Source organism: Crotalus tigris, unplaced genomic scaffold (genome assembly GCF_016545835.1).
Source record: "Crotalus tigris isolate CLP2741 ecotype Arizona unplaced genomic scaffold, ASM1654583v1 scf7180000024291.2576520, whole genome shotgun sequence".
In the NCBI taxonomy this organism is placed as follows: Eukaryota; Metazoa; Chordata; class Lepidosauria; order Squamata; family Viperidae; genus Crotalus; species Crotalus tigris.
In genome coordinates this window covers 308337-321895 of record NW_024100464.1, presented here as the reverse complement: position 1 = coordinate 321895, position 13559 = coordinate 308337, and the positions used below count along the sequence as shown (strand labels likewise).

The following is a 13559-nucleotide window of genomic DNA, read 5'->3' as shown; positions in this document are numbered from 1 at the left end:
GTTTTTTTTTTTTTGGTATGTTGGGCTATACTTTCTTTTTGTGTGAAGACTGATGTAAAGTATGAGTTAAGCAGCTCTGCTTTCTCCCTGTTGCTTGTTATTTCCTTGCCATCTTCTCTCTTTCATAATGTCACTTTTTTTCTCTTTTATATTGACCCATATACATTCTGGAAAGATTTTATCTTGTATCATGTGCATTTCTGTAGATATGTAGTGTTCTCTTACATATAGTGCAACTCTCCCTCCTCTTTTTGTAGACCTGTTTCTTTTGAATGATTTGTATCCATCCATCAGTCCATTCCATTTATGGGTTTTGTCCCACCAGCTTTCTGTAATGCCAACTAAGTTATGCCTTCCCTCCTGTACTATTGCTTCTAGATCACCCTGTTTGTTCCCCAAGCTTTGAGCATTTGTATATAAGCATTTACAACTTTTATGCCTGTATGTGGGTATATTTCCTGCATCTCCTGATTATTGTTTGGTTTTTTCTTTTTTCTCATCTCTGCATACCTCATTGTTTGATTTGTTTTCTTGGGATTTATGATTGGTTTTGGGTTCTAGAGATTATGAAGATTGGTCACCCTCCCTCTTCAATTTTAGTTTAAAGCTCTCCTGATGAGTTGGACCAGTCTTTTTCTGAGTTCTTCATGTAGGAATGGAGTCCATGATCCAGGAAACCAAAGTTTTCTTGGCAACACCAACCCTTTAGCCAATGTTTTATTTCTAGAATTCTTTTTTCCCTCAATGGCTATTGACCTTTCATTGGGAATATGGATGAGAACACTACTTGTGCTCCTAACTTCTTAACTTATTGCCTAGTTCAGGGCTTTTCAACCTTTTCACCAACTGTACCACTTTTAGAATACGGCAACATTCGAGTACCACCAGTCACCTAGCGAGGTGTCAAAAACTTGACCCAAAAAAATGGAAAAAAAGTGATAAAGAGTCGAGGTGGCGCAGCAGTTAGAGTGCAGTACTGCAGGCCACTTTAGCTGACTGTGTTCAGCAGGTCAGCGGTTCAAATCTCACCGGCTCAAGGTTGACTCAGCCTTCCATCCTTCCGAGGTAGGTAAAATGAGGACCCAGATTGTTGGGGGCAATGTAAATATATATATACATTGCTTACTGGTGTACACCGCTTAGAGAGTGCTTGCACTTAAAGTGGGATATAAGTCTCCTAAGTAAATAAATAAATAAGTAAGTAAGTAAATAAATAAATAAAGTACAGGTAGTCCTTGACTTACAACAGTTTGTTTAGTGACTGTTCAAAATTACAATGGCACTGAAAAAAGTGACTTATGACCATTTTTCACACTTATGACCGTTGCAACATCCCCAGGGTCATGTGATTTACATTTTGATGCTTGGCAACTGATTCATATTTTTGATGGTCACATTGTTCCAGGGTCATGTGATCGCCTTTTGCAACCTTCTGACAAGCAAAGTTAGTGGGGGAAACCAGATTCACTTAACAACCTTGTTACTAATTTAATCTCTGTCTCCCTCTTCCTTTCTTTCTCTCCCTCTCTCTTTCTCTCTCCCTCTCTCTCCCTCTTTCTCTCCCCTTCTATTTTTCTTTCCCTCTCTCCCTCTTCCTTTTCCTCTCCCTCCCTCTCTCCCTTTCTTTCTCTCTCTCTCTTTCTCTCCCTCTTTCTCCCTCTCTGTATTTCTCTCTCTCTCTCTCTCTTCCTGTCTTTCTTTCTCCCTCTTTGTCTTTCTCTCCCTCCCTCTCTCCCTTTCTCTCTCTCCCTCTCTATTTCTCTCTCTCTCTTTCTCTCTCTTTCTCTCTCTTTCTCCCTCCTTCTCTCCCTCTCTTCCTCCCTCCCTCCCTCTCTCTCCGATTGGGGACTGACTTGGAGGCACGGAGGGGAGGGGAGTGGCCGAGGGCTGTCTGTGTGACTTTGAAGTGGCCACCTTTGGAAGCAGCAACACTGCTCCAGCCAGGCTCGAGCCGGACAGAGTGGACAATGGGAGAGGAGTGGGTCGATCACCTTACCGGCAGCCGGGACTCCAGCACACCTTCCTGGCCGGGGAGCAAGCTGGCATGAAGAGCCAAACCCTTTCTGCGAGCGAGGGACGCGTTGAGGGAGCCAGCCAATCATGGGACATAGATTGTGACAGATGGCTGGCCTGAGCCAATGAGGCACCAGAGGACTGGGAGCCATAGTTGAAGGCTGAAATGCTTTCAGCTGTAACTGCTTGCACATGTTTGTTTGTGTGTGAGTGCGCTGGCCCGGATCAATGTTGCTTTCCAGGTGATAGGTGCTTCTTCAGGGCTCAGCAGACACACCGGGATCAATGCTGCTTTCCAGGAGATTGGTGCTTCTTCGGGGCTCAGGAGAAGCACCAGGATCAGCTCCGGAAGAAACACCAATCAGGCAAAAAGGGGAGCTGATCCTGGCGCTTCTCCTGAGCTCTCACAGCCTTGGAGAAGCGCCAATCAGGCGGAAAAGAGTGCTGATCCTGGTGCTTCCCCTGAGCCCTCATGGTCTCGGAGAAGCACCGATCAGGCGGAAAGGGGCGCTGATCCTGGTGCTTCCCCTGAGCTCTCCCAGCTCGGAGAAGCGCTGATCAGGCAGAAAGGGGCGCTGATCCTGGTGCTTCCCCTGAGCTCTCCCAGCCTCGGAGAAGCACTGATCAGGCAGAAAGGGGCGCTGATCCTGGCGCTTCCCCTGAGCTCTCACAGCCTCGGAGAAGCGCCGATCAGGCGGAAAGGGGCGCTGATCCTGGCACTTCCCCTGAGCTCTCACAGCCACTTAACCTCATCCACTTTTCCTTTTTTAAACTTTTTTTTTACTTTTTTTTTACTTTTTTTTTCAATCAGTCCTACGTGTACCACCAGCCAGATGCTCGCGTACCACTGGTGGTACGTGTACCACCAGTTGAAAAGCCCTGGCCTAGTTGTTTGTAATCTCTCACTATTGTACTCAGGTTCTTTGTTGTGTCATTTGTCCCAATGTGGAGGAGGAGGAAAGGGTAGTAATGTGATAAAAAGCAACAATTTGAATTAAGAAATGGGATACTATTCACACTGAGTTACAGTGTAGTATCTTAGCATGATGAATGCATGGGTAACTAAATGGGTTTCCTTTTCCATACATCTGTTTTACAACCAGTCCTCATAGATCTCCCTTTCTCTTTTTCATTTAACTCCCCCTATTAAATAAAAATTATATATAAAGTGGAACATGTTCCACAGGCTTTATTTCCACCCACAGATTTCTGTGTAGAAAAAGCTCTTTGTTGCCTAACTTTTTTATAGGCAGAGTTTACACTAGACTTCCTCAAAGCTAGTTCTTAATTGTTTACTAAGATTTTATTTCAGGAATGTGACAAATATAAATTTAAAGGTAGGCATTTAAAACAGTACTGTACAGAAATCTAGGCTATTGATGCTGTCTCATCTAGTATTGCCATTTTTGACTCTTACTGTGTTTTGGAAATAATTTTTTTGAGAAGAAAATCTTAGCGGCAAACTGAGGGCAGTCAATGTATGGAAGACTACTTCAAATTGATGCTGGATTTGGCTATTGATGATGTTTTTATTATTTTTACAGTGTTCTAAATCGCACTCCTGCAAACTTGATTCAGGAAATAATTTTAGTGGATGACTTCAGCTTGGATCGTAAGTATTACTTTTTTTTCTTTGTGTTATATTTATTTTGTAGATTCCCCTTCCTTCCTTCTTCCCTTCCTTCCTTCCTTCCTTCCTTCCTTCCTTCCTTCCTTCCTTCCTTCCTTCCTCCCTTCCTCCCTTCCTGATGTTTCTTCTCATTTTTATCTATAAGGAATAAAGAGCTAATTGGGGAAGAAGTAATTTTTTTCTTGTTTTGGGTGGGGGGGGGAGTTGTGTAAGGAAAAAAAGAAAAAATGGCATTTTTCCATACCTTCTCAGGGAGACAATCCAAACCATAAAATTAGATTGTTCTATTAGGTTTCATTAATATCAGTTGAGGGCCATAATCATAAGGATAGCAAGTAGCGTGCACAGCTAGAATTCCCAATTACATAAACTTAAGACAAAGAAGATAATGCATGCTATATTGTGCTTCTTGTAGATGAGACTTATTCTTGCTGTGGTTTTTATAGAGCAGAATTATCCCAGAACAATAAAGGAGAGTTATATTGCAAAATTCATTATCCTTCCACCAGGAACCTTGAGCAAGAGCCTATTGCTTACTCCCGCATTGCAGATGGACTTTTTAGTGGTTTTCCACTAAATATTAGAATATGTGGTTAACATAATTCAGAATGTCAGCCCATGGAAACTATTTTGAGAGCCAAACTCATTGAGACATTAAAGATATTATTAGCAATTGCATCTGTATTTTTTTTAAAAAAAAATCTCAAAAAGTAGCTTGGGGCAGGGAAATGAATATTTTTGTCAAAATCTTAGGGTCAGCTTATCCCAATGTCCCTATGATAAGGAACATTAACTCATTCCTCCTGTTGTGTTTTCCGTTCGTTGGCAATTGACGAAGACACATGGTGAGAAAACAACAAGCTCTGTATTTCTTTCTCCTACAACCAAGCAAACAGCAAAAGGCACGCAGGCCTTTTATAGTGCCTGAAACCCGGACAGTGTGAACCAATAGGAATTGACCATTTTTGCGCCTTGCGCATGCGCACAAGGCTGGCGCCACTCTGTCTGGTCCCGGGCAGCTTTTGGATTGCCCGGGACCATTTGCAACAATTCTGAGCCTGCTTTCAACTCTTGCAGGCTCAGGACGCAACACCTCCCATGTTGTATTTTGGATGAAAATCACCTATCTCCAAACCCTCAATAATTTTGAAAGCAAAATTTATATTATGAGCTTTCATTAAAAAAATATTTTAGTAGAAAAGGCAATTCTCTTTGGGAATTACTTAGAATCCCATGGATGGAATGGAATAAATGCTCCCTTTCTCTATAGTAATATCTTAACAAATTCAAATTGGTGTGAGGAAAGGCTTGCCCTATTATTAAATATTTCTGTGCTTGGGTGCCTGGTTTAAAAACACACTGTGGCACGGGTTGCTATGTTTAAGACCTGGGAGCTCACAGATCTGAAGAACTATGGAAAGTTAAGGCTACCGTACTTAAGGCTATGGAAGGTTAAGGGCTATGAGCTTAAGAATTATTTTATGTAGGTGGGAAGAAAGTAATACTTTGAATATTAAAATGGATTCAAGAAATGCGTTCTCCATTAACTTTTGAAATGTCTTTAAATCATAGAAAGGAGAGGATGGGGCATTATGCTTTGATATGGTGTAGATTTAATTTAAAGTGGTTGGAACTTGTTATATAAATCTTTTTTTCCCCTTTTTTCCCTCTTTTTCCTTTTTTTCCAGCTTATTGTCATCCTTTTCGATTGTATTATCACCGTGATATGTTTTCTTTCCCTCTGTTAATCTCACAATTTAAAATGAAATTTTAAAAAAATGAAGTTAAAAAAAAGATGCATAGCTAATATTTTGAAATGAGCGTGGTATGTCATCAGTAGTGGGGGGCCTAGAGAAGGCTAACAATTTGGGATTAAAAGGTAAAATCAAAAGAAATCCAGTTTAAAAAAATATGCACTTTCCTGAGATTGTCTAGATAAAAAACAGTTTATTGTATAACGCAAATACAAAATAGTTATATTCAACGCACGTAGTTCAATTCTTTACAGACCACGAGGAAGCGATAAGCAGATAGCTGGGGGTATCCATCCTACATCACTCCTGAATTCAGCTGTAAAGACAACACAGCAGAATGAGAGACTCAGCAGCAAAAACAGCCCTGCCTTGCACATCCAATCCATTTTTCTTTCCCATGCGAAAAGCCCGGGCAAGAGTCTATTTGCTCTGTCTCACTTTGGACTTCACATTTTAAATCACATCTTTTTTACTTCTTTAGGCATATGATAAGACAAGGTATTTCTCAAGAGGCTCGAAGAACTCTTGTCACTTCCCTTGTTTATCATAGGATGTCATAAAACATCTCATCAGAATTCTTATCTCAAATCTTAATTATCCTGTTGCATGTGTGCTGCATTGTTTACCATACAAGGATGTCTCGTTGTTTCAGATATGCAGTAGTCACTGGATAAATGAAGTCATTATTTATAAAGCACCTTATCTAAACAGATACTGAACAAACCTTCTGATTTTTCCACCTTCTCTGCTGACTTTCAACATATTTTCTTCTAGAATTGTTAGGAGACCGAGCAAGGGGGGGGGGGTCTCAGCTGAATACTGTTAGCATACAGTAGCTGGGGTGTGAAAACATCACAGTGAATTCGTGGACCTAGTTTAGGACATGGATTTCCTTACCTAGCAAATGCCAGCAGTATTGTAACAGCATTCAATCAAGGGTACCTATAACTGATTCTCAGTGATACAGCTTCTGATAAACTGTCCTCCTGAGAACAACATTTCAGACAGTGGGAGTGGTATAAATGGAATTGGTTCAGGAGATAGTTGCCAAGTAAAGAACTTGGCTGGTAGCCTTTGTACTTTTGCAGGATATCAAGGTTGTACAGAGATGATAAAGAATTTTACAAAACATGGAATAGGACAGAACAGAACAGAACAGAACAGAACATGTACTTGTAGCTAGTGCTGGTGGGGTTAAGAGAGATAAACATGAGAAAACAAGGGAAAGAAGATTCATCTGCTATTTCTTGATCCAGAGACAGACAGACACAATGCCAAACTCATTCTCTGTGATAGTGAGTCTGTCTCATCTCTAATATCTTAGCTTCATGGAATACTTCAGACTGAGCTGAATGAAAGGGAGACAAAAGAACAATCCAGTGATTGTTGGCATGAAACTGAAAAAAACTTATCCTTGATGTTAAGAGTCATCTTCCAATTCTATTGTGTACATTGTGTATTGGGATGTAGAATATTGCCTCAGATTACTCAGAAACCACTTACCTGATGCTACATTGTCCTTTACGAATAAAAATTTGTGTTGAGACACTGACAGATAACACCAGTTCTGCTCCACAATCCCTCTAAGCCATTTTAAAATTTGCGATTATTTTCATTTCTGTGGACCTTGGAAAACAGAGAACAGAGACAACATGAGCCAATAGGTGTGCGTATTCTCTTGCACTTTCTGTCTCCACTTGACCAACAAAAGAGTGCAAAAACTATCAGTCAGTGCCAAATTTAGTTTAGTCCAGGTCTTAGAGCAACAATATCCTTTCAGACCCCATTCCTTGGAAAAAGGGAAAATAAAATAAACTAATACTTCTGTCCTTCATTTTCCTAGAACTTTTTATGTGCATTTATCTATCTCTAGCAAAAGCATGTAAATCTGAGCCATTCTTATAAAGGGTAGCTCTAAAATTGCCAAAGTTTCTTCTTCTGTTGCTTTTTAAAAAAAAATTATTGCTAGCTGTTACGGTGAAAAGAGAGCATGGTATCTGTGCTAGTTCTCACACTACGTGCTAGTTCACACTTTCTTCCAGCCTTCTATATTTTCTTCTTGTTGTTTTCAGTTCCTTTCTCAAGTAATTAAAGCTTTCTTAATTAGTACTGGTCATGCAATCATAGACAGATTTAGTTCTTTAGTTCAGGGGTCCTCAACCCCAGGGCCATGGACCGGTACCAGGCTGCAGCATGCCAGCAACGGGGCTGCACAAACAAGCAAAGCCCCATCCATGGGATGCAGGCAGCACACAAAACCATGCCCCCTCCGGTCCATGGAAAAGTCTCTCCCCACATAATGGGTCCCTGGTGCCCAAAAGGTTGGGGATCTCTGCTTTAGTTTGTTCCCATTTATCAGCTCTAAATGGTGGTAAATGAAGATTTAATCTTTATTCTTCTTTTCATCAGTTATATCATCCTCACAATGACCTGGAAAAAAAATATGTAAAGAAAGCCTATTTCTGTAATCTCAAAAAAACTATAGATAGATATTGGCTAGCACATACTGCTGTTCAATTCTTTTGATGCCTCTTCTCTTGTTCAGTCCAACTTGATATTTCTTCAATTAGGAGGAGGTTCAAGAGGCAGAATGACATATTATATAGGGCAAAAGCCGAAGTCCTAACACAGGGACCTTGCTGAAAATTGCAAAAGGCAACCATAAGAAATTGGGGCAGGAACTTAAATATTTCTTCCATCTTTTGGGTTTTTTTCCAGCCTTTCTTTCTTTCTTCCTTTCCAGAATGCTTCTTTCTAAGCTTGGAGATGACTGGAGTAAAAAAAAAAAAAAGAAGAAGAAGGAAGGAAGGGAATTAAGGATAAATCAGCTCATTGATTTTTCATTACAAATGACCTCTCCGCATTAAGCAGTTGGTGTATTTTGTGAAATACATATTCTGTATTGTGTATATTTTAGAAAAGTAACATGATTTTGTACTCTAAACTAGAGGTGGGCAATCTTTTTGCAGCTAAGAGCTACATTTTGCATTTTTTAAAGAGGCCATGGACTGCAATGTGGTGTAAGCAAATTGTACTTGAGATCTGCCTATATTGTGACTGACAAAGTGTTAGTAAAATGGCAGAAAATTATGTCATCAGTTTTAAACAGCCAGACAGGGTTCTTCAGTAAGAATTTAGGATCACCTGTAACTTTGGGACTGCAGGCTGCCCACCCCAAATCAAAGATGTCTGACATCAAACAATGCATAATAGTATTATCTAATAGTTATCATCTTATAGAACATTATAAGCTTTTTAATCAAGGCTGAACTATATAAGAGAAAATATGAAAGGAGAAGCATTAATTTTTCTCCCTATTTGCTCTGAATCTTTCATCTTTTTTCCAGGTACATTTAATGAACTGGATATTTCTTATCTTATAAGTATAACCCCAGAGGAATAAAAACACCATAATGAAAGGGAAATGCAGGTGAAAATTGGTCGGCAAGGGAAAGATTTAAGCACCTTCTTCTCATTCACTCTTATTGATAGTAGCCCTTTATGATGGCTGTTAGGCATGTTTTTATACTTATACACAGTTGTAATATAATATATGTAGTGTGCTTTACTGTCTCAAAGAGATTGATCACGAGGAAAGGAGATAGGTTAAATGAAATCTATCAGAGATATTTTAAGCAACAGAATGATTTACTATGGAATCACCAGATTGATTGATACCATAACTGAAAACAAAATGCTAGCCTGTTCTGAGAACAGGGAACAAATTAATTGCAGCTTTCTTCTCTGTGCCAAATGAACCAGGCATTTCAGGCCACTGTATTTTCCCCCCTTTTCTTTAGCTGAAGACTGCCAGCTACTTACCAGAATCCCAAAGGTCAAGTGTCTACGCAATGGACGTCGAGAAGGTGAGCATGACAAAGTTTGCAGAAAGCATACACTGTTAAAAGGTCCTAATGGAAATGCAAATTAATTGTGGCAGGAAGAATATGGAATTATCTCTTCTGAACTGACCATGCTCCTTTGCTAGATCTAGTTTAAAAAAAACCTGGGGATGTTCATATTTTTTACTTTCATTGTTAGGACAATGGGAAAAGTCCAGATCAAAGGGGCTTATAAGAGAAGGTTGAAATCTAGAGATTCTACTCAACTGTATGAAAAGAATGTAATATGTATAACCAGGATGAACTTTTCCAGAACCTCGTATAGCAGAGCAACTATCATGAGTATAAACCACTCTGTACTGTCTGAATGGAGTTTTAATGCAATTACTCTCCTTCTCTCATAAACCTCAAGTTGTGATCTGGGTGTAAAATTCTTGCAACTTTTTCAGGTGAAAACAAGAAATAGAACTGCTAGTTTTCAGTATTACAGTCTACTCCAACATTTCATACAAGCTATCCTGGAATTTATAAGGATGGTAACGTCCCAAATCATTGCCTGTTGATATTCCCAATCCATATTGCTAAACCAGAAAAATATGATAAAATAATAAAGAATCATAGGGCTACAACCCAGGTACTTTTGCTAGGTAACAACCGACATAACTGAAAAACTTAAAGGACAGCTGACAGGAATATAGTTTAGTTGTAAAGTAGAGAACTGCTGTTCAGTAAAACTCTGTTTGGAATACAGGTTGCTGTCTTATCTAGCAGAACTGATTTAGAGTTAAAATTATTTGAGTCAAATTATGCAGATGCCAAATGTGGATAACAGGACCAATTAGACCAGGAATTAAAGTATTCTCCTAAGCTTTTTCAAATGAGAATAAGAGAAGTAGAACCTGAGCACTTCAAAAAAATAAAATGTTCTCAAGAAATCCCAACTAAATATCCAGATTCTGCTTATACTTGAAGCAATTAACATTCCCCCTGATATCCTTCAAAGCTTCCCCAATCCTCACGAGCAGATTAGTGCGGGATAAACATAGGGAAGGAACTTCTATAGAACACTTCCTTTAGTAGATCATGACTTCTTAACAGAGACAGTTTCATTTCACCTTTGTAAAAGATGTCAGGTTGGTTAAAAAAGAGGAGAAGAAAAGACTAGAAGACAAGAAACAAGGAAATAATTCAAATGCAGAAAGGAAGTTATTATTATCAAACAGTTTCTATCTAAGTTCAATAGAATGCAGTTGTCTTGGGAAATTCCTAGGCCTTGTGGAAAAGAAAATATTAAAGGAAATATAGAGAAAATGATGTGGAGGAACAAGATTTGAATGCAGCATACAAGCAGGGGTCTTCAGAGGAAGGAGAAGTGAGATGCAGTAAGGTGTAGAGAGGTAAGAAAGAGTGCTTCCTATGTGCTAAGGTAGTTATAGATTTAGGTCTTTTGTATATGAAGAAAGATCTTCAGGTAGACATAAAAGGAGCCATTATTTAAGAAAGAATCACATGCCCAGAAAAAAAATATTACTGAGCAGAAGGATGTTTGTGGTAAGTCATCAATAGATTATACAATGTGCTTTGGCTTAGTAGACAATACATTGGTGATTTATTATTACACTAGAGTAGAATTAACAATTTGCTAATGATCTATAATCTCCAGAAGTGCCATAGTAGTTGAGCAACTGAGCCAGGCAAATAAAAACAAAATATGATTTGTCTTGATCAGTAAAATAGAAACAAGTAAACTTTGGTATACAGCAGTGTTTCTCAATCTCAACAACTTTAATGATATGTTTACTTCAACACCAACATTCAAGACCAATAATCAAGAAGTAAACAATACCCCAGTTGAGAAACAGCCAAACAAGCTAACAGTAAACAGTCCAACCAAAGAATCACCAAGACCACTCCCACCAACATTGGCAGTGTTGAATCCTTTGTTCGCATGCGAATGATGAAGACACATGGTAACAGTTAACTACTCTTTATTCTCCTTCTCCAACAACCAAGCAAAAGCAAAAGGCACGGAGGCCTTTTTATATGGCCAGAAACCCGGATAATGTCAACCAATAGGAACAAAGCGTTTTCGCGCCTTACGCATGCACACAATGCTGGCACCGCTCTGTCTGGTTCCGGGCAGCTTTTGGAATGCCCGGGACCAATGCAATGTCCCGAGCCTGCTTTTGCAGGCTCAGGACACAACAGGCAGGGCAAGCCATTAGAATATAAATTGAGAGCAAAACCCATTCCTTACCAGCACAGATGATAGTGCCTAGTTTGGGTAATTAAATATCTGCAAGAAAACTACCAAGTGCAGAGACTACTATGGACCCCTTTATTTCAACCCTGAGCTATAAGCATTCTCCTTTATAGATTCTTTGATTCATTCACTAAAATAAGTTAGTTTCTTTTCTACTTTTCTCTCTCTTTATTTTCTTGCCCCCTCATTTCAGGTCTAATCCGCTCCCGAGTACGAGGTGCTGATACCGCAACAGCTGATATTCTCACCTTTCTGGATAGCCACTGTGAAGTGAACAGTGAATGGTTGCAGCCAATGCTTCAGAGAGTTAAAGAGGTGAGCATGTTTTCCTTATCTCTAGTCCATGTCTTTTGCTTTCAGTTGACCAGAGTCATGTCGGGTTCTTTGGCAGTTGCCTAAAACCAAAAGTTCTCAGAGTTCTTTTTAGGAAGGTTCATTGAAATAAAAGGAATCACACTGCAAGAATTCCAGCTGTTAAAGCATTTTCAATTTATAGCTGATATCTCTCTATATTAGGACTTTGTGATTTTCTTTCCAGCAATCTTTGTTTTCTTTGCTCAGTTCATGGGAGCTTGCTGTGAGCTGTTCACATAAGAGGCTCCATAACTTCCATCAGTTTGGAATTGACTTTTATACCTTACAAACAGAAAGGAGGCATTCTAATATCTTTCTTCTCTTTGATGTATTCCTTATCTTGCTGTAACTGTTGCTCTCACTATATCAAGCTCCATGGTCTCAAAACTATGAAGTTAACCAACGTGAAGTTTAATTTCCTATGTCGTAGAATGAGGTTCTCATAGAAGGAAAATTGGAAAGTGTGAATTCTTCTTTCATATATACCTGCTGATAGAAAGGCAGTGATAATATATTGAAAAAGAACCAATTTTTAATCCTGCCTGGCATTGGACAGAAGCCAAGTTCATGGAAGATGCAGGTTTTTCCCTCCAGAGGGGAGTCACAACTGTTCCAGAAGAAATAGGAATTTGATAGGCAAGCCATTAGTATATAAACAGAAAGCAAGCCCCACTCCTTTCTAGCACTGATGATGTTACCATGTTTGATAATAAAACATCTGCAAGAAAATAACCAAGCTCAGAGACCACCAAAGATCCCACAAGTAGGAATTTATTTTCCACTTGTTTGGTACTTTTTGGCTGATAAATATACCTCACAAAAGCAAAGATGGCGAGAGTGCTGAAAATTGAGAGACTGGTGGCTCTGAAATCTGGAGTGTGCTGGAGAAAGACCTGGTAAAGTTTTTGAATCTAGAAAAGTGTTTCTCAACCTTGGCAACTTTAAGATGTGTGGACTTCAACTCCCAGAATCCCCCAACTTCTGGGAGTTGAAGTCCACATACCATATCTTAAAACCGGCAAGGATGAGAAACACTGCTTTGTGTCACTTCATCTAAAGAAAGGTTGAAGATGTGAGACTGGGACAACCAGGGCAGCTGAATCATTACTGAATTGACAAAAACAAGAAGTGTTGGTTGAGAACAGAGAACTGCCATGCAGGGTAAAGAATCTACAATCTGAGATAAAAGGGGAAGTGTATTCCAAGTGACTCGTGCATCTGGAATCTCCAAAAGACGGGCAAACAGGTCTCCTACAGTGTGAATTAGGAGGCTAAGAAAATACTGTTTAAAGAAACTGACAGTGAAAAATAAAAGTGGAGAATATACGCTATTTGACTTCAGTCCTCAAGCTAAAAGAAAGGGTGAAAACTCTGTAAATAAGTAAGTTTATAAAAAATGACCCAGAATGTAGGTTAAGTTAGGTATAAAAACAGAACCAAGATATTATATTAGATAGACTTTAAATTTTACTATACAGTATAACTTATGAAGCAATAAGTAGAATATACAATAAGGATGAAACCCATGTTTACTTGTTTTCCCTTCCTCGGCCTGAATTATCCAAAGTGAATCCATAACAGTGCTGTGCAGAGTGAGCATGGAAAGAATGGGTTAACTCTGAAGTAAAAGAGGAAAAAGAAAGATACATGACAGAGCTGAGTAGGCAGTTCTCATTCTGGATGTGCCAAAGGGTCAGGAAGAA

The 13559-nt window shown here is 39.3% G+C and overlaps 1 protein-coding gene across 1 annotated transcript in view; it reads left to right on the top strand.

The window, feature by feature from the left end:
• GALNT16 (polypeptide N-acetylgalactosaminyltransferase 16) overlaps window positions 1-13559 on the top strand; it is a 184085-nt gene that overhangs the window by 129055 nt on the left and 41471 nt on the right. Inside the window, exons 4-6 of the mRNA XM_039324017.1 lie at window positions 3558-3625; window positions 9198-9263; window positions 11696-11817. Coding sequence (XP_039179951.1) covers window positions 3558-3625; window positions 9198-9263; window positions 11696-11817 — 256 coding nt within the window. The remainder of the gene's footprint in view (window positions 1-3557; window positions 3626-9197; window positions 9264-11695; window positions 11818-13559) is intronic.